General features: G+C 44.8%; 1 protein-coding gene and 1 long non-coding RNA gene across 2 annotated transcripts in view; one reads left to right on the forward strand and one right to left on the reverse strand.

Annotated features, from left to right (window-relative positions):
• Window positions 1–2,841: 2,841 nt before the first annotated feature.
• On the reverse strand, window positions 2,842–4,677 carry LOC308485185. Its single transcript, XR_013990458.1, has 2 exons — window positions 4,513–4,677; window positions 2,842–4,274 (listed from the first exon to the last, which is right to left on the reverse strand). It is a non-coding gene; the product is annotated as an uncharacterized lncRNA (long non-coding RNA).
• A 1,740-nt stretch (window positions 4,678–6,417) lies between these two features.
• Window positions 6,418–26,916, forward strand: part of DKK2 (dickkopf WNT signaling pathway inhibitor 2) — a 59,845-nt gene continuing 39,346 nt past the window's right edge. The window contains exon 1 of the mRNA XM_081020411.1: window positions 6,418–7,331. Coding sequence (XP_080876537.1) covers window positions 7,071–7,331 — 261 coding nt within the window. The 5' untranslated portion in view covers window positions 6,418–7,070. The remainder of the gene's footprint in view (window positions 7,332–26,916) is intronic.

The following is a 26,916-nucleotide window of genomic DNA, read 5'->3' on the forward strand; positions in this document are numbered from 1 at the left end:
GGCACTAGGGCAAGTGATTAAAATTCACTATTGGGGTTCCACTTCCACAGCTTCTCGGAGCTGAAGTCTTTGTCTGAAGAGAGTAGACAGAGTCAATGAGATAAAAGGAAGTCACAGTCTTTAAGTCCAGAAACAGTGTAAATAAAATGGGATAGCGTGTTTTGGACACTTGCTTTATGGACAACCTCTTCCGGCAGATATTTAATAGAATCACAGAATTGTAGAGCTGGAAGGGACCCCAAGAGGCATCTAGTCCAATTCCCTGCAATGCAGAAGTCTCAGCTAAAGCATCCATGACAGGTGGCCATCCAACCTTTGCTTAAAAACCTCCAAGGAAGGACAGTCCACAACCTCCCAAAGGAGACCGTTCCACTGTCAATCAGTGTCTCTTATTGTCAGGAAATTATTCCTGATGTTTAGTCGGAATCTCCTTTCTTGTAGATTGAATCCATTGGTTTGAGTTCTACCCACCAGAGCAGGAGAAAACAAACTTTTCCCCTCTTCCATGTGACAGCCTTTGAGATATTTGAGGATGGCTATCATATCTCTTCTCTGTCTTCTCTTTTCGAGGCTAAACATATCCAGATCCTTCAACCGTTCTTCACAAGGCTTGGTTTCTCAGACCCTTGATCATCTTGGTTACCCTCCTCTGCACACGTTTCAGCTTGTCAGCATCCTTGTGCCCAGAAATTGTGGTGCTCAGAATTGGACACAGTGTTTCAGGTGTGGTCTGACCAAAGCAGAATATAATGGTACTCTTATTTCCTATTTGCAAGGCATCTTTTGAGTGGCTTTGCTCAGTTTTGATGAGAAGGCTCCTTTGGTGGTGGAAAGTGGGTCAGCCTGCCTTCCTTTCAGGAGCTCCACTCCAGTTTCACTCACTTCCACTCAACATATATGAGACACTAGGTGATATTATGGATAGCTATGGAGCGTTTGCCACTGCTGACAGCCAACTTTCATCTTTTCTTAACACCCAACCCACTACCCTCAGTTCTTAGACAGTGTCCATGGCCGTCACTATTTCTCCATATCTGGGAACTTGCTGTATCCCAGAGGTCTGTGATCCTGTGGACTTTTTCCTGTGACCCTCTGAGGCCCTCCTCAAATCTGTCCATTAAAAAAAGAAGTATTTAATTAAATTGAATTGCTGCTGTCATAGCAATAAGTTAAAACAATGATGCCCAAAGGGGTTTCTCCCCCAATTTTCCAATTTCTTTTTAAATTTTAAATATTTTATTGATCACTTCCATGTGCCCCCTGCTGTGATTCCGTGATGCCAAAAAGGTATTTTTGAAATTTAACATCTCCATGCAGAATATAAGAATGATGAGAACAGCAACAGCAACCATGTAGAATATTGAAACCATCACTCACATTTTGGTGTGGTTTAGATTTCACAAAAGCCTAAAACTAGTGAATAGATTTGCATATATCTAAGCCAAGTTGTTATGAAAATGTTTCTCGGTCTTCCCAGGCCAAGTACACTGTTTACTACTAACTAAGCAAACTTTAGCTGATACTCCCTTTTCTGTAAATAAATACATCTGTCAAATATGAATCAAACAGCCTTGTCCTTCACTATGAAGCCAAGGAACTTTGAATAATTAGAGGAAGTTGCCTTACGCCACTCAGTCTGCTACACTGATTGGCTGCAGCTCTGCAGGGCTTCAGAGGCCATCTTGGCTGTGTGTCCTGGAAGACCTGCTCCCTTGCGTTGCAGGACTTTCTGCAGCTGGTCTGGAAGGGCAGGGCCCTGACTCCAGCTGCAAAAGCTGAGGACGCTGAACAGACTGTTGGGCTGTAGTGTTGTTTCGTTTGCAGCTGTCATTGATACTACTATGCTGTTATTGATACCCATAGCATAGGGTTGTTGTTTTTTTAGCAACGGTATCAAAGAACCTTTTTTTTTTGGCGGGGTGTGTGTGGAGTGGGAGATGAAATATATGCAAAGGTGTAGGGAACATTTGATCTTCCAGATGTCGCTGGAATGATGACTGGCCATTAGTACACTTTCTGGGGCAAGGAATTGGCTATCTTTCGCCTGGTAAAGAGGAGACTGAGAAGAGATCTGATAGCCTGAAGGGCTGTCTCATGGAGGATGGAGCAAACTTGGTTGCTCCTGCTCCAGAGGCTAGCATCTGAACCAATCAATTCAAGTTACAAAAAAGGAAAGTCAAGAGAAACATCAGGAATAATTTTCTGAAAGTAAGAGCTGTTCAACAGTGGAACAGACTCCCTCTGGATGTTGTGGATTCTCCTTCCTTGGAGGTTTTCAAGCAGAGGTTGGATGGCCATCTGTCATGTATGATCGAGTTGAGATTCTTTCTTTCTTTCTTTCTTTGGCGATCACTGGTAGCCAAGTAAGATTGTCTTCCATAAACACGGTTTTAACAGTGAGTCCGTAAGTGACTGTGGAGTCCAATTCTGGATCCACATATCCTTCCACAGTGGTTTCCAGGCAGGAGTTGATCCCTCAGGGTCCCTTCCTACTGGACAAATCTATTATTCTTCTGGTTTACACAGGGAGCAGAATAATGGCAGTATGGGGGCATCAGATTTCTTGGTTTCAAGGAGAGTGTATGGATTTGTACTACTTCAGAATGCAGGAGGGAGTGGGGACGCATGATCTCAGTACCTCCTAGCTGTGCTAGCTGGGACTGATGAAAGCTGCAGTGCCAAACATCTGGAGGGCACCAGGTTGGCAAAGGCTGCTGGGAAATCTCCCACCCCCGCCTTGAGGAAGATTACATTTCCCCAGGCCCTCCATGTGAACGTTTTCTGCCAGTCGAAATCTTTTCCACTCGATCACAGCAGGAAGACTTGGAAGTAAATCCCAGCGACTTCAGCGGAATTTACTCCGAAACCCCATCAAAGAAAAACGTCGAGATGTCCCTTGTTTGTACACCAGCGCTCGATTCTCTGCCTGGCTATCTTCCTTCCTGCCGGTGTCAGCTGGAAAGAGCCCGTCAAGTTATCAGTCCTCCTCTAGGCAGATGAAACATTTCCTTTTCGTCTTCACAAGGTGCTGGTTGTGTGAGAGGCGCCTACACACAAGAGAAGCATAAACTCCCAGATAAGTAGAAATTTTTGATTGTGTTTCGGGGCAGGAACTCCGGAGCGCCACGTTTCTGCAGAAATCTCTGCAGAAGGATCGCGCCCCTCAGTCCTCTTTCCTGGGAGTATGACTATGACCATATATGCACTTAAACCTAGTCTGTCTGAAACGTGTAAACCACCAGTCCATGGGACTACCTCAAAGGGTGTCTAAATGCCACCCTCCCAAAAGGGGGATTGGCACCTAGGTCTTTTTCATAGAATCAAAGAATGATAGAGTTGGGAGGGATCTCAGGGTTCCTCTAGTCCAACCCCCTGCGTATCTCCTGCGTAAATTTAATAGAACTTTCTTCTCGCTGCTTTTATGCTGCAAACCAATACCCATTTTCTTGGGAGTAAGCCCCGTTGAACTCCGTGCACCATCTTTCTGAGTAGGTATGCTCTCACCCTTCTCTGGACAAGGGCTTGTATCCCGATCCCATGCGTGTTTACTCAGAAGCAGATCCATCCCGGGCAGATCCCATGGGGAGAAGAAACTTGATTCAGATTCGCTGCTTCTGGTTGAAACAAATGGGAATTTCTTGCGCCCAGGAATGGGGGAAAACCGTAGAAAGCTAATGTTCAGGACCATGGAGCCGCCTCAAAAGCACCGTCCTGCGAGGTTTTTTGTGTGTGTCCTCATATCCTCCTTAGATCGACATTTCCTGGATCAAGAGGATTCCTATGCTGTCACTTTTCTGAACCAGGCGAATCCAGAGGAGACCTCCAATGCCCGTGGTTTACAGCCCAGTCCTGGCTGTGCCTACTCAGAAGTAAGTCCTGTTGAAAATGAGGCTTACTCTCAGGTAAGTGGGGTTAGGAGGATACCCACTCACTTCTGAGCAAGACATCTATAAGGTTGCACCCTTGGCGCCTCTTTACGCAGGGAGGAAAGAAATTGACCAGAAAATGCAGCCTCTCCGCTCCTTGTCTGGGTGATCTGAAGTAGACCGGGAAGGATTTATGAGCCTTGTTGTTTAACAAAGGGCCACGACAAAATGACACACACACACACACACACACCCCGTTAAAAGAAAGGACTGAAATGAAGAGAGCTGGAGCGGATCTTTGCGTGGAAGAAGGACTTGAACTCAGCTCAGTTCTGCAGCTCATATTCCTCGGCTCAGAATACGTTCGTCCCAATGGATGTGTCTTGCACCTGGCTCGATTTGGGGGATCTAGTAAAAAAGAAAGCAGGTGAAGGCTGAAGTCTGTCCCCCCTCCGGATCCCATCCCACTCCTTATCTCAGGGACAGTACCCTAATCTCTTAGAACATATATTCTTATTGATTTATTGCGTTTTTATCTCATCTTTTCCTCTAAGGAGCTCAAGGTGGTGTACATGGTTCTCCTCCTCCGCATTTTATCCCCACAACAGCCCTTTGAGGTAGGTCGACCTGACAGGCAGTGACTAACCCAAGGACACACAGGGAGCTCTATGGCCCAGCGGGATTTGAACCCTCGTCTCCCAGATCCTCCTCTTAACCACTCCACCATCGCTGCCTATAAAGATATTTTGAGAGAGAGGAAGAGGAAAGAACTTATGGCAACAGCACGCAGACACGTCAGTCCAATGGTCCTTCTGACTTTCAGAGATCCAGTATCTCTTGCTGCCTTGGACCCAACCGTGGTACACTTGAAACAAGCGGGAACTCCAAAACCCGAAGTTCACCAGCCAAAGATGCCACAGAAAGCGAGACAAGCTTTCTAGAACTTTATCAGACAAGAAGTTTCGCGAAGCAAGAGATGGAGGGGACCGGGGTTTATTTTATTTTTTTAAGTACCAAAATTAGAAGGGTGCTGTAGCATGAAATGGTCAGAGAGATGTGATTCTCTGAGCACATGCTGAGAGCCCTCCCCGCCTGGACTGGAGAGCTCCCCTTGAATAAGAGCTCAAAGAATCATAGAATTGTAGCGGTGAAAGGGATCCGAGGGTAATCTAGTCCAACCCCCTGCAATGCAGGTTGGGGATATATTAAATATATGCCCATGGGGCAGTGAGATAACTTTCTAACAAGGGCTCCTCAACCTGATCCATACAAGCCCGCCGAAGCAAAGAATGGAAGCGTTTTGAATTTCAACTCAGCCAAGAACAGGGGAAATATTTTGATGGATTCGAAATCATGGGTGGTGGGCTCTGTTCAGGCACCGGGTGGGGGTGAGGAGAGAGGCTCAGCTTGGCTCCACCCAGCAATAAAAGCCAAGGGTCTCCTCTGGCGTCAGGGACAAGACCCAGTCCCGTCGGTTCTGTTGCAGCAGGAAACAGCTACAAGGAGTTTGGTGGCCAGCAGATTTGATCGCAGCTACAGCTTCGCAGGGCCAGAGAGCACTTTGCCCGGCATGTATGACTGGCGAGCCTCGGTTGGTGGTTGATATCGAAATATGCCCTTTGAAATATCAGGTGTAATGCGAGCAATACTGCCAAGTCCTGCTGATGTGAACTGCCCCGTTGCCTAAACTTGGATATATTTTAAAGGTTGCAGAATAATAGCATATACTTATATCATTTGTATTTCATGGAGGTCTGGTCTGACTTAGACAGAACTCTCTCTCTCTCTCTCTCTCTCTCTCTCTCTCTCTCTCTCTCTCTCTCTCTCATCTTCCTCCATATCTATATATGGCGAGTGATCGCCAAAGAAGAAGGTATATATACTATGAAATGCGCCAGGCACACTTATGAGTTTCTCAGGTGCCGCCAGACGCCTAACAGTTTAAGCGCAACTAGAAAAATCCTCACCCCCACCCCATGCGTTTCGGATTCCGGAGCAAACTGTGCAGTGTGTTCGCCGGCGAGAAAACCCTATTGAACAAAACCTTGTGTCAAAGGTTCGCAGGCTTCCGGTCTCGCACAGAGCTCTGAGCGCAAAGCGGGGAAGAGTTCTGTGCCTTCCGACGCCTGGCAATCCTGACCGGTCCCCAACATTTATTAGAGGCGGGGGGTTCCATTTCCAAAAGAAAACGAGGGCTCTAAGCTCCCCAAAAGCCCTTTTACTATAAAAAGAAGGGTTTTTTCCCCCGGGGTAGGGGGAAGAAAGACCGCATCAGAGATGAGTGCGAAGGCGGGAAGGTACTTTAGACCCGGACAGAGTCAGGGCAGACCGTTTTATTTATTCTTTCTGTACTCCGAGGGCTCGAGAGGAGGAGGAGCAGGAGGAAGGCGCCGGGTGGGACTTGGGAGGAGATGTGGGGAGTGGGAGAGAGGAGGGCGTATGAGTCAGCTTCCCTCCCTGTCAACTCGGCTCGGCTTTTGGGGGGCGGAGGGAAAACTGCGCCGGGGGAAGCTATAAAAACGAAGGGGGTAGGAGGAGAGCTAGGCGAGTTGCCGGGGACCAGGCTGGAGCGCGGACCGACGGGACGGACGAGGCGCTTGAATCCGCTTCTGCCCAGCTAGGCGCGCTGGGTCCTTCTCCCCCAGCACCCACCCAGGACTTTCGCCTGGCCTTCCCTCGGGATGTCCGGGACCAGCTAACTACAAGCGCGAAGGAAGCGAGCGTGTGCCCCTTTTTCCCCGACGGAAGCGCGAGCGAGAGGGCGCTAAGCCCGCCCGCCCGGCCAGCCATCCAGCCTTGCCTCGACCGGGAGCGGGTCGCCTTGGAGTTCGCCCCGCGGGCTGCTCCGGCAGCAGCTAGAGGCGGAGCAGGCGGGCGGCGAGCAGGGACTGCCTTCCTTTCGCTCCCTCCTTCTCCAGAAGCGCAGCCGCTGCCGCAAGGACCGAGCCGCCCGCCAGCCCGCCCCCTCCAGGGAGCGCTTCTCGCGCCAGTCTCCTCGGAGTCTTTTCCAAAATGCCATCTGGGGGGCTTTGATGTGCATCGCCTGCGCTTCCGTGAATGAGAAGAACATCGCGATGCAATAGAAGCAGAAGGTGCTTTGAAATATCTATATAAAACGCACCAGTCAAGCCAAGAACAAGACCCACACCCCACCCCCAAACCCCGGAAAAGAAGCGTCAGCCTTCCTTTCTGGGGCGAGGGGAGATGATCATGCTGAGCTGGAATCAGTTCTCCACGTCGCGCCCTCTACTCTTCCTGGCTGCGCTCCTGGTGGTGGAGAGCTCCCAGCTAGACGGCACCAAGGTGAACTCTATCAAGTCCACCCTAATGGGCGAGACGCCGACGCAGGCGACCACCAACAGGTCGACCACCTTCCACCAAGGATTGGCTCTCGGGAGCAGCAAGAAGGGCAAAATCTTGGGCCAGGGGGGCAAGGGGCTGAAGCATTATCACCGGCAAGGCGAGGTAGGAAGCCATCCCTGCCTACTTCTTTCTTTCTTTCTTTCTTTCTTTCTTTCTTTCTTTCTTTCTCTCGGTAGGATACCATCCCTGCCTTCCTCCTTTCCCATCCGGTTCGCGCAGCCCGCTCCTCTGCTTGCAACCAAACTGCTCTGTATCAGCCCACATGATGCTTCAGGAACTTAACTCTAACCCTCTTTTCTTAAAAACAAACAAACACCAGTTTCAGGATTAGGGGGAGCTCCTTCCCCTCTCAGGTCCGTCCACAGCATTCAGAGATAGACTGCTCCTGAACATGGAGGGTCTCTTGTCTAGGGATCTCTAGCTAACAGTGGGTTGTAGCCAAATGCTGGTCTTACTCAGAGTAGACCCACTGAAATTAATGGACTTGAGGTACTTGGCTGATTTGAATGGGCCTACTCTGCGTAGGACTTGCACTGCACGCAGCCCAAAGATAAAGAAATAAAAACATGGCAACAGAGTAATGATTGCCAGCCCTATCACAGTGTTTTCTCTCTGTTGTGTGTGTGCACACAACACTTCGCAGGGGTGTTGTGAAGATAAAATGGAGGCGAGTGGGACTCATGAATGTTGCCTTATTCTCCATGGAGGAAATGTGAGATGTATTACATTTTACACAGTAGTAGAAACAGTGGGCGCTACTAGGAAGAATGATAATTTTTCATTGTTTTGCTATTTGTTGAGTGACATTAGTGCGTCCAGTTGGCAGAGGGGCAAAATTGCAAAGTTGAGCATGAAATCAGAACATTGTAAGACAGTGATCCTAAGCCGGCTTGATTGAAATCAGTGGTACTGATTGCTAAGCGCTTAATGATCAGGATATAAATGTGTCTCCAATTATAGGGGAATAGTTGTTGCTCTCCTAAGTGAGGGTAAGGGCATCAATGCTCACTCTCATAATAGAGGTCAATAGTTGGAGAGCCCAGGAATCAAATTCAGCTCCCTGACAGAATAAATCTCCACCACATACACTCACAGTAAGAAAGACATTAGTGGCTGTGGAAAGAAAACTGGTTTCTAGTTTATTTGGGGGTGGGTGAGACAGGAGCTGCAACTCTAACCTCCATTCCACTACTGAAGTGTCCCCACACCACCAGATCAGTTGCTAGCCAGGGTTTGGGAGTCAAAACGAAGGTAACTCTGGAGATCTGTGATCATATCTACCGAAACGGCTCCCCTCCATAATAAGGTTTCTTTTCCTCCTGTCCCATCTTCCCAATACTCAGATTATTAGGGACATTGTACTCTTATTGAGTTATGGGATTTCTCTCCTTGCCTCCTGACTTGAATAACTTTGGTGTTCTGCATTCCACAAAAAAAGCAAAGGGCATAGAAATTTGTGTATTGGTGGTGATCTGCCCAGACATTATTTGGCTGCTAAGGTAAGACTGTTTGATATGAGCCACAAGGAGACAGACAGTGCAGCAACTGGACCGCTAAGATTCAGTCAACAATGAAAGGGGCACTGGGTACAGTCCCTCTTTATCCTTAACAGGCTTTTAAAAAGAAAAGTTTGCTAAGTCACTTCATTTGCTGACCAAGTGACCGGGTCTCCTAACATTTTAGCAGTACCTTCTGATTAATAGGATGTACGGTAACAGTTTATGATGTGGTTACCAGGTAGGAAAATTTATAATATTTGGGGAGGGGGTGAATCACAGATTCATTGTCTGAATCTTGACCCCTTTCCTCCATTCTGTTAACTGCAAACCTGTTGGTTAAAGATGTTAACAAAAGATGTTACAGCAGATTACATTTTAATGGGATGGTATGAAACATGTGCTGCCGTTCACAACTGAGTGTAATTGACAAAGTGGCATCCTCAAGGAAGGAATCTTTTGCCAGCCTTGGATTTAAGATGGATAGTAAGTGGAGACAGGCAATTCTGCCATGAGGGATTGCAATGCCAGCTAATGGGAGAATTAACGAGCATTCTGGCTTGTTTGTTTGTTTTTACCCATTGAGAATGTCAGAAAACAATGCTGGAATTTAGCCCAGACTATAGACAGTTACACTAGATCAGTGAATGAAGTTGTCACCATGTATTTGTGATCATTTGCTTTGCAAGGGTTCTGCTTCATTGGTGGATAAGGTAGCAAACACAGGTAGTGCAAAAATAGTTTGATCTTGTACCTAATAATATGCACTATATTGATAGGATTTTCTCCCAGTGGGGTTTCCAATAAAGTGTGTTTTTTAAAAATAAAAAACCCAATAAAATAAAGAGGGTCTTGCTTATTCCATCACAAAGTCATTGAGCCATCCCCTCCCTTTTCTTCTTCCATTTCCAACTCCATGCCTTATACCATGCTGCCCCATGTGGTTGGATCGATCTCCTTTACATTCAGCAAATGACTTATGAATATTGTAAGTGGTATTATACAGAGTCAGTCCATTGATCCAGCATGACTGCCCAGAATCTTCAGGGCCAGACAAAAGAAAATTCTACCTGAAAATCCTGCCATTCGAAGTCTACCTAAAATATCGCTCGTTCCCTTTAAGCTCTTCACTGATAATTAATTTTGAGCCAAGCCCTCTCTAAAGTTCCATCTTAGCCTTAGCCTCACTTAGAATCATAGAACTGTAAGGTTGGAAGGTACCATGAGGGTCCTCTATTCCAATCCCCTTCAATGAAGAAATGTTATGCACCCTGTACATTATTTACAGTGTGCATAATAACAAATAAATACCCAGTACAGCACAGTAGTTGGGACAGAAGTAAGAGCTAAGGCCAAGGTTGCTTTTCATTCTGTTTATTCACTGACTTTTCATTCTCTGAAAGTCAGTGTCTGGGATGCCATTGAACACGATTTTAAAGGGTCAAATAAAAAGACCTAGAACGACATGACATGCAGTTTGATGAAGTTCCACAATAGTAGTGGAAAACTCATTTGCTACTAAAAATGAGGATGGCAAAAGCCTTGCCTTCAATGAACTCCTGTAAACCCTTTTCCATTTGCTTTTGCCTGGAATTTTATTTTGAAATAGTTATAAATGCAGACAATGGAAAGGAAGAATGCATTTAACAATGCAAGAGGTCCACTAAATTAAGGGAAATTGACTGATTGCACTCCTTAGTCTATCATGGGACGGTGAGTGTAAAACAGCCTGAGGAGAAGCTGATTAACTATCTAGAGAGTTTTAATGTGTAAGCTAAGTAGCTGAATCACAGGGTGGGGGAAATATACAAACACCCTTGATCTACTTGATAGATCCTTGAATATAGCTATCAACTTTCAGATCTGAAAATAAGGGATCAGCAGCCTCACCTGTCCCGGAGACAGTCTATGGGATATCTAACAATCTGGTATAGCAGCAGGAAGCAGCAGGAAACGACGCTGGAATAAGGGAATTTCCCACAAAAAAAGGGAAGGTTGACAGCTATGTCCTTGAAGGGCTTCCATTTAGATGATAAGTGAAAACCGTGGTACTGTAGCATCTTTTCCTTTCAAGTTGAGATTCCTTGCTTGTTGCAGTTACTGATATTTTTATCATCTCACAACTTCACCACTGTGTACAATTGCCTAAGAAGGTTTTTATGCAGCTGTTCTGGAACTGGGGTTTCACGCAATGAACAAAGATTCTAGCAAATGGTATTGAATCTCCCTATCATTGATATAAACTGGGGTCAGTTCACCCAACAAAAGCAAGTGGCAAAGTCTGGACTCTTCCACAAAAGGCTTCAGGTGGGGTAGGATTTATTTCATTTTTTAATTTATTTTATATCTGTATTGCCTATTTCTCAAGGGAGACTCAGTGAGGTTAGGAAAGAGTAATAGAAACAGATATAATCACTAAAATGTATACATTCAATTTTTTTAAAAAATGAATAGTATCCAATCCCAGCACAGCCCAAATGCAACAGAACTGAGCCAGCACAATTAGGCAGTTATGCTGCCTGAAGCGATAGGGTGATGGAGACTGATAAGCCTCATTTGGCAAGGCATTCCAAAGATCAGTGGTTCTCAGAGGGTGTGGCAGATGCAGATTTGGGGAGCACGACTGGAACGCTTGCATTGGGCGCTGAGGCGAGAGGGTGCTGCAGGAGGCACTGCAACAATGACTTAGAATGGAAGGCAAGAGGGCACCAAATTTTGACACCTCCAAGGGCGCTGCTGAAATTTGAAAGCCCAACATCTGCCGCTGGGTGTGGCGCATCACTCTGGTGTGGCAGGAGAGGATGGCAAGCATGGCGGGAAGATTCAAGGACAGTCAAACACATTGAGTTCTTATATACTTACGGTACATATCTAAGTGGCTCGTTTATATTTTGGGAATGATTCATCTTCTTATATAGCTGCATTTTTTTATCCTTCCTGGATGTCCCATGATCTTATTCTAAAGTAGTTGTGTTCTGTGTTGTAAATCAAGCATGGCTAGGAGCTGTTTCTTTTGGTTTTCCTGAGTATTTCTTATCAATGAAAAAGTTGGTGTAGCACAAGCAAAATTTTATTCTCTGAAGGCACAATGGAAAAGCTTGAAAGCTTCTCCTCCAATGAATACTCCCCCCCCCCGTACCTACAAACCTAGCATGCCAGTAGAAATCTCATTCCACTTTCTCCTTGCTTTCCTGTCTTTCTGTGTGCAGGGAATTTTTTCCTTGATATGCTGCTTTTCAGTGTGCAGAGAGAGCATTTAGACATTATCCTGAAGCCTGAAACCACACAGTCCGGAAAGAACATAACCATTTCTTTCTGCTAAATATGTAAGCTATCCCTTTATCTCTGCTACGAAGCAACTTATAGCAACAGAGTGGAAAGCAGTAGGGGCCTAGAATGATTAGACAATGCATCAATTTTATTATGCCTTGTTAACATGACTTGCCTAATCACACAGACCACTTACTTGAAAGTAAGTTCTGCTGAAATCAGTTGGGTTTATTTCCTCGAAGTCATAGTTCTGAAGCCTGGAAGGTTCAGAAAAAGGCGGACAAAACTGTCAATGGGATGGAGCAACTCTATGAAGAAAGGTTGCACCATTTGGGATTTCTTTTAGTTAGGAGGTGACGTGATGGAAGTTTTTAAAATTCTGCATGGCATGAAGAAAGTGAGTAGAGAAGAGTTTTTCTTCCTCTCTCATAACACTAGAAATCATGGGCATTCAAAGTAGTTGAATGTTGGAAGATTCAGGGCCAGGCCCATGCAGTGTGTGTGCCAGGGGCAGCCAGGTACACTTGCCCCCAGGCCTTGGAGAGTTAAACTGGGTGGGGGCTCCTGCCAGGAGCCTTTTGGACTTACACCATCATGCCAAGAGTTTATAACCTTATTCTAACAAGACTCCTGCCCCGGGCCTCAGGCAAACTCTGCTTGGGCCTGTTCAGGACAGTGAAAAGAAAATATGTCTTTACACATCGCATAGTTAAAACTATGAACTTGCTCCCGCAGAGGGAGTGATGCACACAAACCTAGAAGGATTTAAACAAGGATTAGAGAAATTGGTGGAGAGGGCTATCAAAGGCTATTAGCCATGATGGTTATGCTCTGTCTCCACAGTTGGGGCAGCAATACGTCTGAATACCAGTTGCTGGAAACCACAGGAGCATGAAGTTTTCTTGTGCTGAAATCTTGCATGTGGGTTTCTCACAGCTACTGTGAGAACAGGATGCTAGACTAGGTGAGCCATCCAGCAGGCTCTTATGCAAATGACATTTCCAGAGTTGCCCATGGCAAGAGGGAGAGCCTGTGGTGGGACACAGGAAATTCATTGTCACCTACAGAGTTATGGGAAGTAAGTTTTATAGACAGACTAAAAAGACTAGTTTGGAGGAGCCAAGGAGTAGCAAAAGTGTTTATTATACGAGCAACTATTTAATCTCTGCTATAAAGACCAGATCTTAATATACTGTGGCTGGGATCTGTGTTTTGGGGGTGCAGCCTTAAGTATTCCTGGGTGCCATCCTTGTATGGCTTGACAATCCTTCAAATTGTGGCCAGTATGTTTAGCCCTGCAAGTATCTGCAGTCATTATCCTTTTATGAACTGATAATGGTTTTCTTCTTCAGCTGATCATTTGCTTTGATGGCATTAACGATTTCAAAGCTAGAAGTCTTGCCTTTAAGAAGAGTGGTTTCATATATCCTAAATAATTAGCACATAACAGTCAAATATTTTTTGTTTTAAATGAACCTTTATTAGATTAGTACTTCTCCCTGACTTGTTTAGACTACAAAATATTGTTTGGAGGAACACAAAACTCTGTTTGTTAAAAGAACAAGGCTTCCTTTTTTTTTCATTCTCTCTCTCTGCCTGCTTTCTTTTCCTTTTCCTTCATGACATTTTATTTCTTTGATATGATTAGTTTCTAAGATGGTTGCCTCCTTTCATAAAGAGAGAGAGAGAGAGAGAGAGACTTGGGAAAAAGAGGCAAATGCACAAAATGAATGAGATAAAGTGGCTTTGTTTGCTACTTGGAGCTATTAGAAAGCTACCAAAAGCGATCCCATTGTAAATTAATGGAGTGCTGTTGAAATGATTCTGCCCTGCACACTAAAAATGATTCTAGGCTACACAAAAGAACAGTGTTCAATGTGTGTTGGGTTAAGCCGATTAATCAATTTGCCTTCAAAATACCTCATAAATAAATAAAGGATTCAATCTTATGTGCACACTTCTTGGAAGTAAGCCCCATTGAACTCAATGGGGCTTCCTTCTGAGTAGACATGGAAAGAGTGTGTCCAGAACAGCAGTTTTTCCATGTGATTTGCTGCTGCTAATCCACATCAGAGCAGGCCAAAGTCTGTAGTGCATTCCATTACCTTTTGCATTCCTCTTGCACACAAACGTGTGGGGGCCATTTCATACTGTGTGCAATGAAACAAATGGGTTTCCCACCAAGTGTATACACAACCAGGGGCTGCACTCAACTGTGGCTTTCTAGAAGGTGTATCTGTATGATGCAAGAGTTTTCAAACTCCTGCTTGTCATATCCATACGTTACATTTTTAGGTGTAAACTTTGCAATCCAGGCATACACCTTGAAAAATAACATGTGCTTCGGCCATGCCTATTTTTTTTTGGGGGGGGGAAAGGCCTGAGTTTTTGCACAGCTGGTCTAGAGACTGGACTTGTGGTTCTTCTTTTTCCTGGCAAGCGGTGTGCTCCATTACACAGTGCTTTGAATTTTTTGCCAGAATCCGGTTAAGGTTTTCAAAGCGTACCCCTCCTGATTCCTGACAACAGAGAACCATCAGGTTGTCCTGAAGGAAGTGCCAGCCTGGGCACTGATTCCTTAGTCACAAAACTTAGAATCATAGAGTTGAAAGGGACTCAAAGGGTCATCTATTCCAACCCCCTGCAATGCCTGAAACTTGTGTGTCAGCAGGATAGCATAATGTGTTCCAGTGTAACTCTGTCCCAGTCACTCTGGGGAATGGCCATTGCTCAGTGGTACGAGGTCCCAGGAGAGAGACTCCTTTCTGAAACCCTGCAGAGCCAAAGCTGGTTAGAGTAAGCTGGACCAATGGACTGATGTGGCTTGCGGCAACTTCCTGTGTCCTTCCACAACCAGAGTGTGCAGGATACGATTAATATGCCCAAAGGGTGGAGAGTGTTGCACCCCCTGGTTTGCTTCTGTTACCTCTGCCACCTGTCCTCAAAAGTCCCTTTTCATGCTACCAAGTTTGATAGCGGACGCTACCCAAGCTGGGAGAGAAATGCTGGCAAATGAGGCATTTGCTTCAGGTCGTTGAGAGTGTGTGCATGCCACCTGCCATGCCCTTCACTCTCGAAGCTTGGATACAGTTGAGGACACTGTCTCATTGCAACCGCTTCACCTCAGGCAGTCCTGGTGGGAAGGGACCAGAACTTCTGCTTGTACATTCATTATGTGCATTAAATCACATCCCCATCTTCTGATATTATGGAGGACTGCATTTGAAGTCAGGTACCTGTTTTTCTTTACAGACAACAGTCTGATTTAGGCCTGGTTTAATAATACAGAACCAGAAGATGGGAGAGCAGCGGTCTTAAGATCAGCACCTGGACAGCAGACTGAACAGGCTCACAGATCACCTGATCACAGTATCCCTCACTAGAGTGATACACATCGTATTTCTATTTAAATTATAGCAATCAATTCTAAATTTGAGATCTGGGCTGAACGCAGCTATTTCACTCTTCAATGGTGGGACATTTATTGAGACACTCCACCCCGGGAGAATGATGGAATCCAACGGATTCCTGAATGCTCTGGAGGTATTTCCTCTGGAGGTATGACCTGCCTGGTGTTCCCATTGAGCCTCTTCTCTCACTCTGGAAGGGTGAGATGGGAAGAGCCATTGACATAATTGGTCCTGAGTGCCCTTGTCATTGCTTTGGAGCATGTAAGTCACCTTGGTACTCTAGTGTCCTATGTGAGATAAGACAGTAGGATCAGCAGTTAGAGCACAGGTGGTGTAAATCTTGGTCCAAAAACTGACCAAATATGGATGAGATTGCACCAGTGTGCCTACCATGTGTTGGTGGCAGAGAAAACTAACTTCTTCACAGCCATTATATCTGCAAGTAGTTGTCCAGAAGAGCATTTCTGAGTGGTGAATGGGCTTTTGTCACCTGGCGAAGAGAACATTGCTCTGACACCCTTGGAGGTCAGATTTGGACAGCTTTGGAGGCAACCAGCAGAACCATCCAAAGTATTGTCTGTTCCATCTGTACTGGATCACTTTCAATGATTGTGGCATGAGGAGGCAGACAAGCTCCTTGAAGAAATGAAACCACTCACCTGTCCCTTGCCCATCTTGGCTTCTTAGAGCTAGTTCTCTGTAGACATTGACAGTGTTAGGTAAAAACCAAGAAAATATGTGATGCAGTTTTTTGATGGGGTATAATCTGAGATCTTCTTTTACATTTATCAATCACTTGATTATCTTTGCAATTATTATTTATTCACTCGGATTTCTAAGGAAGCTCCGTGGGTGAAGAATTTAAATCCAAACCAGAACATTTCTGTTTGGGTCCTTTGTGTACAATTTCCCCCCTGGGCTGGAGCATACCATTAAAACTGAGCTTGTCACATCCCGAGAAGAATCCCTAGCTGAAGTTTCATACCAGTGGTCAAATAAAACTGTACAACACTGAATAATTGACCACAGTATCCTGAAGGCACAGCCATAATAGGCCCTCTTGAACACCAAACATGTAACCACAGTATCTTAAATAATTAGTAACCCAGAGAATTCCAAATCCTTAACCATGGGACCTCAGCAAAATTTCACTATTCAAACCAGAAGCAATTGTAGTTCTGGACGAGCAGTGAGAGCTGTTTGCCATTGTGCTTTGCTTTATAAAGTCTTAAGTGTTTATTACGATGAAGCTTCCTTGCTTACTGTTGGTGTTCCTATTCGCTTTTCCTTCCAGGGATTTCATCTTGTCATGTGGAGGCTCCTTTGATTTACTGCATTTTTAATATGGCAACTTGAAAGAGGGGAAAATACCATAATGTATTTTATTATCTCTACTATAATAAGCCCCAGCCTGTAGTCGAGATCAGAGTCCTACTTGGCTGAGCCATTTACAAAAACCCACCAGGATAAGAGCATCCTTGATTGGACGATCTTGTAATTCAAACCAGTAATACAGAGAAGCTAGGAAAGCATTGGTATGATAATGATTTTCCCTGTATAACGGCCCTTCGTATTTAGAATGCAATTCCACAATGGGATGGGTGGGCGGGTGATGGGACAGGCATAGACAACCACAGCCTTCAAGCTTTGATTGCATAGATTAGTTTTGTGACTGTTCCTCATATCTTATAATGCTGAGTGAGAGAGGGGGAGCTACAGACAAGGAAAGAGGGAGAGATAGATAGCAGAGGGAGGGGGAGAGAGAGAGCCCTATAGAATCCTGCCATGGTGCAAACCCCACCCACTTTGCCCACCCATTGGCCGTGGCACTGATTGACTTTTCCCATGGGTCAATAGTGTTTTGTAGGGAGAAAGTTCCCTGTACATCTCTCTCTAGTAGAATGTTGCTTCCAGAATTGACACCTGATTGAGGGACCACAGCTCCATCGTAGAGCATCTGCTTTGCAGGTAAAAGGTCCATTCCTCAGCATCTCCGAGTATGACTGGGAGAGATCCTTCTTTGAAAGATGCTGTGCAGCATCTACAATACTTAGTCTAGGCAATATTGAGCTAGATGGGCCAATGGTCTGACCCAATATAAGGCAGCTTCCTCTGTTCACTATGAAGAGGGCACTGGGCAAGGTGTCCTATGGTGAGCCTGCTCCTCTGATGTTCTTATGTGGCTGTGGTGGGAGCATTCCAGGCAACATGCCTCTGAATACTAGTTTAGGGAGAACAGGCCAGAGCCATCTGGTTGGCCATTCAGCAAAACAGGATGATGGAGTAAGTCAGCTCTTAGCTGGGTCTCTGGCTACCCTTTCTAATTTCCCACAATGCCCCAGAAATATTGCTAGGCTAGGAACATTGCATACATTAAAAGGGTGTCTAGGTCCAGCTGTCTTTTCTGTTTTGACTTCCAGGCAGGAAAAAGAAATCAAAGGGCAGCAATGACAACTGCCCTATGATGTCAGATATGGATGCTGGTCTTGCTGGTAAGCATTGTTGCAGCACCTCCTAAGGTGCACCTCTTGACTTGCACATGCAGATGCCTCCTAATGCTGGAGGTTGATGGGTCAACATATATTTGGTTGGAGTTTCCCACCCCCTCCCAGGAGCTGAAAGTGCTTTGGCAGCACCACCATTATGGATCATATAAACCAGGGATGGGGCATCTCAGGTCTAAGAGCCAAATGTGGCCCTCTAGGCCTCTCTATCTGACCCCTAGGATTCTCCTTAGCTCGCAGCCTATCTTCAGCCATACCCCTGACCTGCCTTGCTTTGCATCCAGTGTTTTGGCTAAAATGTGTCTTTGAACTCCGATAATGCCTCTTGCCTGAGAGGGAGAGAGATGTGCAAGCAAATAAACATTGGTTTCTCAACCAACTTTTGATTCTAACTCCACCCACCACCAGCATATGGCCCCTGGAAGGGAATATGGCCCTCAGCACAAACAACATTCCCCAGTTGTGATGTAAGCACTCATTTGCACTGTCCATAGTGTTCCAGAACTGGCAACATCTAGAGCTTGCAACACTGAGTAGATGCATGGTGACCAAAGTATAGATAGCCATGTTGTTGTTGTTTAGTTGTTTAGTTGTGACCGACTCTTTGTGACCCCATGGACCAGAGCACGCCAGGCACTCTTGTCTTCTACTGCCTCCCGCAGTTTGGTCAAACTCATGCTGGTAGCTTCGAGAACACTGTCCAACCATCTCGTCCTCTGTCATCCCCTTCTCCTTGTGCCCTCAATCTTTCCCAACAATCTGTTGTCCTGTCTCTAGCTCTTTTGCAAACAGTTATCCATCCAGAAAATACTTTGTTCTTGCTAAAGGTTCTCCAGAAAATTATTATGACAAAACTGATTTGAGAATTCACATCTAAGAAGAAGACAACATGTTAAAGAAACTGCTCAGCTCCTGCTATTTCTTTTAGAGAATTAGTACCCAACTGAGGAAATGAGGGTTTATGGAGTACTGAATAAAGAGATCTTGCAAAAAGAGGGAAAATGTATATTTTGTGGTGGTGGTGGAGGAGAAAGTGTATAAATGAGATGAGGGTTTTGTATGGGACATTAAGCAGGCATGGCAGGCAGATGACTCTCCTAGGAAACAAAGCAACTCTGCAAGCCCTGAGAAATCATTTCATAAATATATGCACTGTACCATTATTGTAGGATAATATTATTAGTTATGTGTGAACATATGGAAGGAGGCCTTCAGGTGTACAGAAATCCCAGATGTCTTGCAAAAGAAGAAGAAGAAGCTCTCTCCCACCACACGCACACATTTTGGCATGAGTATTTATTTAGTGTGCTGGAAGTTCTTCAGCCAGTCTGGGAGCAGATGTTACACCACATGACTGCAGTAACCAATGGGAAGCCCCCAGATGCTGAGCCTCAAGTAGATGACATACAACAGTTTACTATTCACTCATGGGCTGAATGCTTTTTCATCCAAGGTTTTTGGGGGATGCGTGCCAATAACAAATGAAACAGTAGAGATCAGGATCTGGTCACGAAGGATCTGGGGACTCCATTTGTAACAAGCATTATTTACAAAGAAACAGTTCAATTAGCATAGCACTGTTCAGAGAGAGCTTGTGCTGGGCTATGTATAGGGTGTGCATTTGTAGGGAAACCATGGGTTGTCCCCCACCCCCCACTGAAGTGGCTTCCAGACAGCTACAAAGCAAAACTGGCCACCAGCCTTCCTTTCTATGGTTCCCAGAGCAAATCCGAGTGATACATTTTACCTCATGTGCGTTTTGTTAAGGGTAAAGTGTTCACTGAAGCAGAACAGCTGTCTGTCAAAAGCTAAGTTAAAAATTCACTCAATATTAAAAGTTTCATTGGAAGGGCTTCTTAACTCAGTAAAAATGTTTTTTTGGGTGTGTGTTTTTTTGCAATTGTTTGAATTAATATAATGCTTCCAAAATGCTTTTTAGGAGTGCTTGTAAAATTCTGGGCTTGTTTCCCCCCCACCTTTGCTATCTTCCAGAACTTCCCTTGTAAGGAAATGGCTTTTTAACCAGAAGAATCCTCTTGAAATTATAATATTTTTTCTTCCAAAGGGGTCCTCACCACAGCAGCTGCAACAAATTGAAAGTGAACTTTAGTCTCAATTGGTGTTTCAGATTTAAAAGTATGAGTGACCAAGTAATTATGATTCTTATAACCTGCAAGACAACTTATTGGGAACTGGATCTTTTTTAAAAAAACAAAAAAACACCCCAGATTCTATCAAAATAAAGCAGGTAATACAAACAAAACAAAAAGCAGCAAGCATACATAAAAAGCAGAGTAGGGGTTTTGAGAAAAGTTTCCTTCTGAGACACGACCCTGCCACTCGGGGTGCTTTCACAAGCTCTTTTGACTCCATTAGGAACATAGAAACCTGCCTTACATTCAGCTAGACCCATTGATCCATCTAGCTCCATATTGTCTACTCAATACTGGCAGAGGCTCTCTAGGTGAGGGCCATTCCCAGCCCTACCTGGAGATGCCGGGGCTTGAACCTGGAACCTTCTGCATAAAATGTAGAGGCTTTACCACTGACCTATGGCATTTCCCCCATTGCAATGTGCTGTTACTGTTCCAGTGCTGCGCTATGAGAAGGGATTGCTACTTACAACCTGTCTGTCTCTGTGCCGTGCTTTCCTTAAGCTCTCCATTCTGTGTCACTTTATGCAGAGTCATTCATACATTCCCAGGAATTTTTATATAGATTACTGTGATGCTTTATACGTGTATTCTAGACGATTGCCAGTCTGAGGCCTGTAGCCATCATTCAGTAGCAATGAGATCAGCACTGCACTGACAATCTGAGAGACAACTGCTGGGCAGGAAGCATTTCATCTGCATGAAACAACCCTTTCACCAGCAACCCATAATCCTTTATTCCTACACTGATCTAATGCTTTCTATATAAAACTGGACAGGGATGCAAGGATGTTACAAGCAGAATTGTGCCTTTTTCTTTTCTTTAATGAATCCCTTCCTGGCCTCGCCGACGTTTAGAAGACAAACTGGTGCCCCATGTGTTCTGCAGCTGGGAGAGCCGTGCCAATTCAGACCGGCAGCTCTGCGTGTCTGTTTTGATTTTGCCCTTCCAGAAGCTCAGGCACTGCGTTGTTCCCCAGAAAAGCATCTAAGCGATTTCCCATTGACCAGGAATATGGTGCTAGTGGTAGTTGCAGTGTGTGAGGTGAGACTCCCTAAATTCAGAATGAGAAGAGCTCTCTCTCTCTCTCTCTCTCTCTCTCTCTGTGTGTGTGTGTGTGTGTGTGTGTTTGTGTGTTAGATGCAGACTTAACTAGGGCCAAAATTCTGGTTTTGATTTTCCCTCTTTTGTTGCGCGGCATTTCTGCCGCTCACCTTTCAGCAATCAGCATTTTGGCTGCCTGATAGGAAGGGCAGAAGGTCAGCAGTAAAATACAGAGGGATCCTCTCTATAGAAAACAACGGCTGTCAGATGAACCTGGTATATCATGTATTATTAAGACATTTGAGCCTCACTCACTTACTGACCCAGAGGGTATCAGTAAATTGCTGGAGCATTTCCCCATCAGACAGAAAGCTGTAATTTGGCACACATGCACTCTGAAACACTGCTGCTTTGATGCAAAAGTCTAAAAATGGAACATTTTTACATCCTCTGTTGAATATCTGCAATGTGAGGCTTTCTCCATAATAACGGGCAGAATTCTAAGTGTATTCCCAATTCTCTCCTTCTTTCTTTACAGCCCTGACTTTAGCTGGGGCAGCCGAGGAAGGTTCCTGGCGGCCATGGATTGAATTCAAGACGCAGATTCTTGCCCCAAATGGGGCTTGCAGTCTGCATTGAATTTAATGTGCAAATCTACTTTGGCAGAGATCAACTCTACTCAGGGGTTCCATTCAGAAGTTCCAGAGTAGAACAAATCCAGTGGGGTTAGTATGAGGTGCCAGAGATGCTGGATCCACAATTGTGAGCACACTTGTTCCTCCCCTACATTTTTTTTTTGGGGGGGGGGTTAAAACCAAAATCTTGCTTTAGGCCACTGGGAGTCATTGGTCTCAGTACATGCATTAATAATGTCATTCATTCATTCATTTTTGCATGTACGCCTGGGCTTTCTGCTGAATGGAACCCAGAAACAAAACAAATAGGATAAAAAAAATTGAGATAAAAAGCAGAACTTAGCAATTCACCAAGCAGTGGACTGAATCTACAAGTCAAACTAAACATTGGAAAATAAAACGAAAAGCAAATAATAATAATAATAATAATAATAATAATAATAATAATAATAATTTATTTCTACCCTGCCCATCTGGCTGGGTTTCCCCAAACAATACAATACATCAGGGGTTTCCAACCTTCTTGTGCCACATCTGGAATACCCAGTAACTGTCATGGGCATCACAACATGGGCAACACTTGATGCAGGACACCCATGTTATCCAGATCAACTCTGGTAGAGAGAGAACCAGTTCACTCAACATCTACATGGATATGAATGAAAGGAATCTCTATCCCCAACCTTCACAGGTGGATTGGAAGTTCTGAACAGAGCCTATATGTATACAAGTTATAGAAGCATTTTACATGGAGCTCAGTTGGGCAAATATTATGTGCAAAAGCTACAGCGTGTGTGCATCAGGCTAGGGGTATGGAACCGTTTCTCTGTCAAGGGCTGCGTTCCTCAGCCCAGGAATAAATTCTGAGGGCCAGTAGTGGGTAGGGTCGAAGCCAGTGCCATTCTCTTTTCTCTCTCTCTTTCTTCTTCTCCAACCAAGTAGGCTTGTTTGGAAGGAACAAGTTGCTCTTGTTATAGACCTGGACTGCCCACTAACAGAGAACTTTTCCCCTTCCATGCTTCATATCTTCATCCAAATTGGCTCCTGCCAATCTATGCTTCCATATACAAAAGGAGTGGCTCACCTGGTGGGACTGAGCCACAGCCAGAGCTTCTGGCAGCAGTGTCATGGTCACTTCCCAAGACAGATGAGGAGGCAAAGTGAGGGCTCGCACCAGTGGAACCAATCTGGCACTCCAACAACATTTCTGCACAGCTGTAAATGCACCACCAGGCCGCAATTTGTCCTCCTGGTAAGCAGCAGTTGTGTTGCTATCATGAAAGGCTGTTGCTGCAGCTCTGACCCACTGGAACCTTGTAGGGTAGGAGTGGCAGCAAGGCAAATGGCTGACAAGGGCATTGGCCGGTGAGTTGGGGTGTGTAGGGTGCTAACTGGCTGCCTTCTGTCTCCACTGTTTGAGGAAATTGCCTCAGTTTGCCTCACAGTAGCACTGGCCTTGCGTATGAATGGGGCTATTGAGGTTTCAGTGCATGAGGACAGCTCTCACATTATTGAGGGATTTGGGAATTATCTTCCATGCATGAGGAATGATATGTGGGAGGAATGGGGTGTGAAGGAAGCATGCAGGACTCAGTATTGTTCCCAATCTCAACTCATGTGGAAGTATGTCTGCTTCATGGGGAATGTTGCCCAAAATGATCCCCAGAGCCAAAAAGTTAGGTGGGGAGGGCCTCTTCTCTATTTTTAATACAAGCTTAGGGAGCCTTGAAGAGATTAGAGCCTGAGTAATATGTTTATTTTGTGCTGGGTAGTCTCTTAACAACACATCTGTGGGGACAGAGTTCTTTGTTTAAAGAGACTCTTGACGGGGATACAGCAATTTCAACCACACCAATGAAACACGCTCGAAATCAGAAAGGCATAGTTGACCTCATCACGACTGCCTTGGGAGCAGACTCAGGATTCAGCTTCATTGAATGACCCTGCATATTCTCCCTCTCTCATATAATACTCCAGTATTATATAACCCAGGGTTATCCAGTGATGAGAAATTCAGGACAGACGAGAAGAAGTACTTTTTCAGACAGTTAAACTACTGGGTCTGCTGCCACGAGATGTGGCGGTGCCCACCATCTTGATTGGCTTTATAAAAGAGGGATCAGACAACTTCATAGAGGATCAATGGCTAATTTATTTATTTGTAGCAATATTTATATATCAATTCATAAAACAATATCAAAGTGGTGCATAAAACCATACAATAGGAACCATACATATATATGAAAATGAGAAATCAGATAACTCCACAGCTCTGTGATTCTATGATTGTGAAGGTTTTTAGCAAATGTTGAAAATGTGACAACGTTGGGGCTTGCTTCAGTAGTAAGGGAAGTGAATTCCGGAGAACTGGTGGCACAGCAATAAAAGCATGAGGTTGAGTCGCCGCATGCTTTACCACAGAGGCATGTGGCATTGCCAACAGATCTATAGCCACATATCTGAAGAACCAAGATGGGATGTAGGGAGAGAGGCCACTTCTCAGATACCTTGCAAGCTGTAGCTCAGTGGGGAAGCCACATGCATTGCATGATGAAGGTCCCATGTTCCATTCCCTACATCTCCAGGTCAGACTGGGAATGTGCTCTGTCCAAAACCCTGGAGAGCCTCTCCCAGTCAGCACAGACAGTGGTAAGCTGGGGCAACTAATGGTCTGACTTTGATAAGGACTTACGGTATTTTTCATAAGACGCACCAGACCATAAGATGCACCTAGTTTTTGGAGGAGGAAAACAAGAAAAAAAAAATATTCTGAATCCCAGAAGCCAGAACAGCAAGAGGGATCGCTGCTTTCACTGCGCAGCGATCCCTCTTGCTGTTCTGGCTTCTGGGATAGCTGCACAGCCTGCATTCGCTCCATAAGATGCACACACATTTCCCCTTACTTTTTAGGAGGGGAAAAGTGCATCTTATAGAGCAAAAAATACAGTACTTTGCAAGTTCTAAGTTCCTATGCAAGTCCTGCTTGCAAGCTTCACATAGGCATCTGTGGGAAGAAGGATGTTGGGGTCACTGGACCTTTGGTCCAATTCATCAGGGATCCTCTATGTTGTGTGCACCAAGTTTATCCCTGTTCTCTGCTTACGGTTCATTATGGCCTGGATTACATGGGTTCCTTGTGGGAGACAAGGGGATTCTGGGGGAGGAGGCGTTGCTGTCTTGAGCCAGGACTAAATGGTCCGAGTTCCCTTTCAGGCCTATTATTCCATGTTTTTTTACTTAAAGCTGCTAGAGCAAGCATGCAGGAAGTTTAAGAATGCTAATAAAAGGTTACTATAGATTTGAAGTAGACCTTTTGTCCACTTTGATGTTGAATCAGAAAGGTCTGGCTTCCTATGCCGGGTGAAAGCAAATGCTTGCATATGGTCTGAAGAAGAAGGAAAAAACCCATTCTTTTCATTCCCTCCCACAGCTGCAGTTTCCTGTTACAAGTTGTGATTTAATAAATATATTTAATAATGATTTTTCTTTTAAAAAAATCATTTTCTACAATGCCCTTCCCTTCCAGCTGGAGTCACGATAAATACATATGTTAATTTCTTCTTCTCCCCCTCCCAAAAGAAACTAATAATCGCCATTCCACCCTAGAATCCCTCTCCCCCTCCCCCCGCCAACATCCCAGCTGCAGATTTCCAGCCCCATGGCATTTTTCCTTCCAGCTTTTATTTACAGAAATACTTCATTGAAAAAAAGGAAAAACCCAAACTCTCCAAGCATCTCTCCCAAGGCTTCCTCTGTTGCTTTCTTACACTGCTTCTAACTGCTTCCAAAACAGGGCAGAACAGTCGGGGGAGTCAAAAAAATCCCCTAAGGGGACCTTCTTGGATGGTAGAAACAGTCCCCTGGTGAGATAGACAATAATAGTGTTGCAAATTGTAACAAATGTGGCAAGACCCACAGCTTTTGACTGCGTTTGATGATTGTAGCTCATGGTTTCTATCACACACATACAATACACCATGCCTCCTACGTTGCTTTGAAGGTTCCTGCTGGGCTTTGGGTTCCTCTGTCCCAGAGTACAAAAAGAACTTCTCATCTTAGGCTGACCTCTCTGTGTGTCTGTACAAGCAGGGAGTTCCGCAACGCTGCCTGGGGTATAGCCAAGGATTTGATCACTAGCCTCCTTCTGCCTGTTAAAATGTGTTCAATGGCTGATCTCTGAGGGTTGCTTCGTTTTCCGAGCCAGAAATAAATATTCATGTGGAAGTATGGGAAATACATTTGAATTCATAACCCAAGAGCCTTATGGTAACAACGGATTAAGGAACAAACAGAAAATACCCATTAAAATGCAGTTATTATTCAATTAAATGCTTTAAACCATAACAAATGTTCTGGCTTAAGACCAGCATCCCAAAGACAGGCCTAGACACCATTCAGTGGGAACACCTTCAGTAGTTATTTAAATTATTGTTTTGTTTTTACTCACCTGGTTGGGCACTGTTGGGATTGCTAGTTTTATTAATGACCTGTCCTGGTTTTGCTCATAGATACCCAAAGGGAAATGTGTTGCAGAAGTTCTTACACGCAATAGGCTTTTCCCACAGAGGTGCAGTTCCATTAGGGTGGCAACGAATACATCATCTGAGTGGACAATACTGGGTCCAATGCAGTATAAGTCAGAACTATATTCAGGCTAGATAACTGCTTATATCAAGAAAGAAAATGCACCATTAAAAAGAGGATGCCAATTTGCATAAAATTTGCATGTGCTGATTTATACCCATAGATGCAAATTTAGAAATAATGGTTTAAATAGAAATGCAAAGCCAATGTATCACATCATAGTGGGGAAGGACTGTGTCCAGGTTATTAAGTTCCTTCTGGGTCTGCCTCCTCCAACCCAGTTCATATGCAGGCATGATGCAAAGATGTACAAAAATGAACAATCTGCTCTTCTCTTGATGTGCACAATGTATTCCTGCTTTCTGTTGATGGTCACATTTCTTAAGGGATCATCTGATGGAGGCTGAATTCAACAATGGGAGGGGCCCGACAGATCCACCTTTTTTGCTTCCTCTCTGCTGCATGAAGTTAAGCCAATAGTTGCCAGCAATCCTAGGGCCACAGCTTGTCCACTCCTGATGTAGATCATAGTGGAGTGTTGCTGGCCTGCTTCTGGCTGCGGAAATAGAAAAAAATATTAGCAGAGAACT

Source organism: Podarcis pityusensis (assembly GCF_964106645.2).
Source record: "Podarcis pityusensis genome assembly, chromosome: 9".
NCBI lineage: Eukaryota > Metazoa > Chordata > Lepidosauria > Squamata > Lacertidae > Podarcis > Podarcis pityusensis.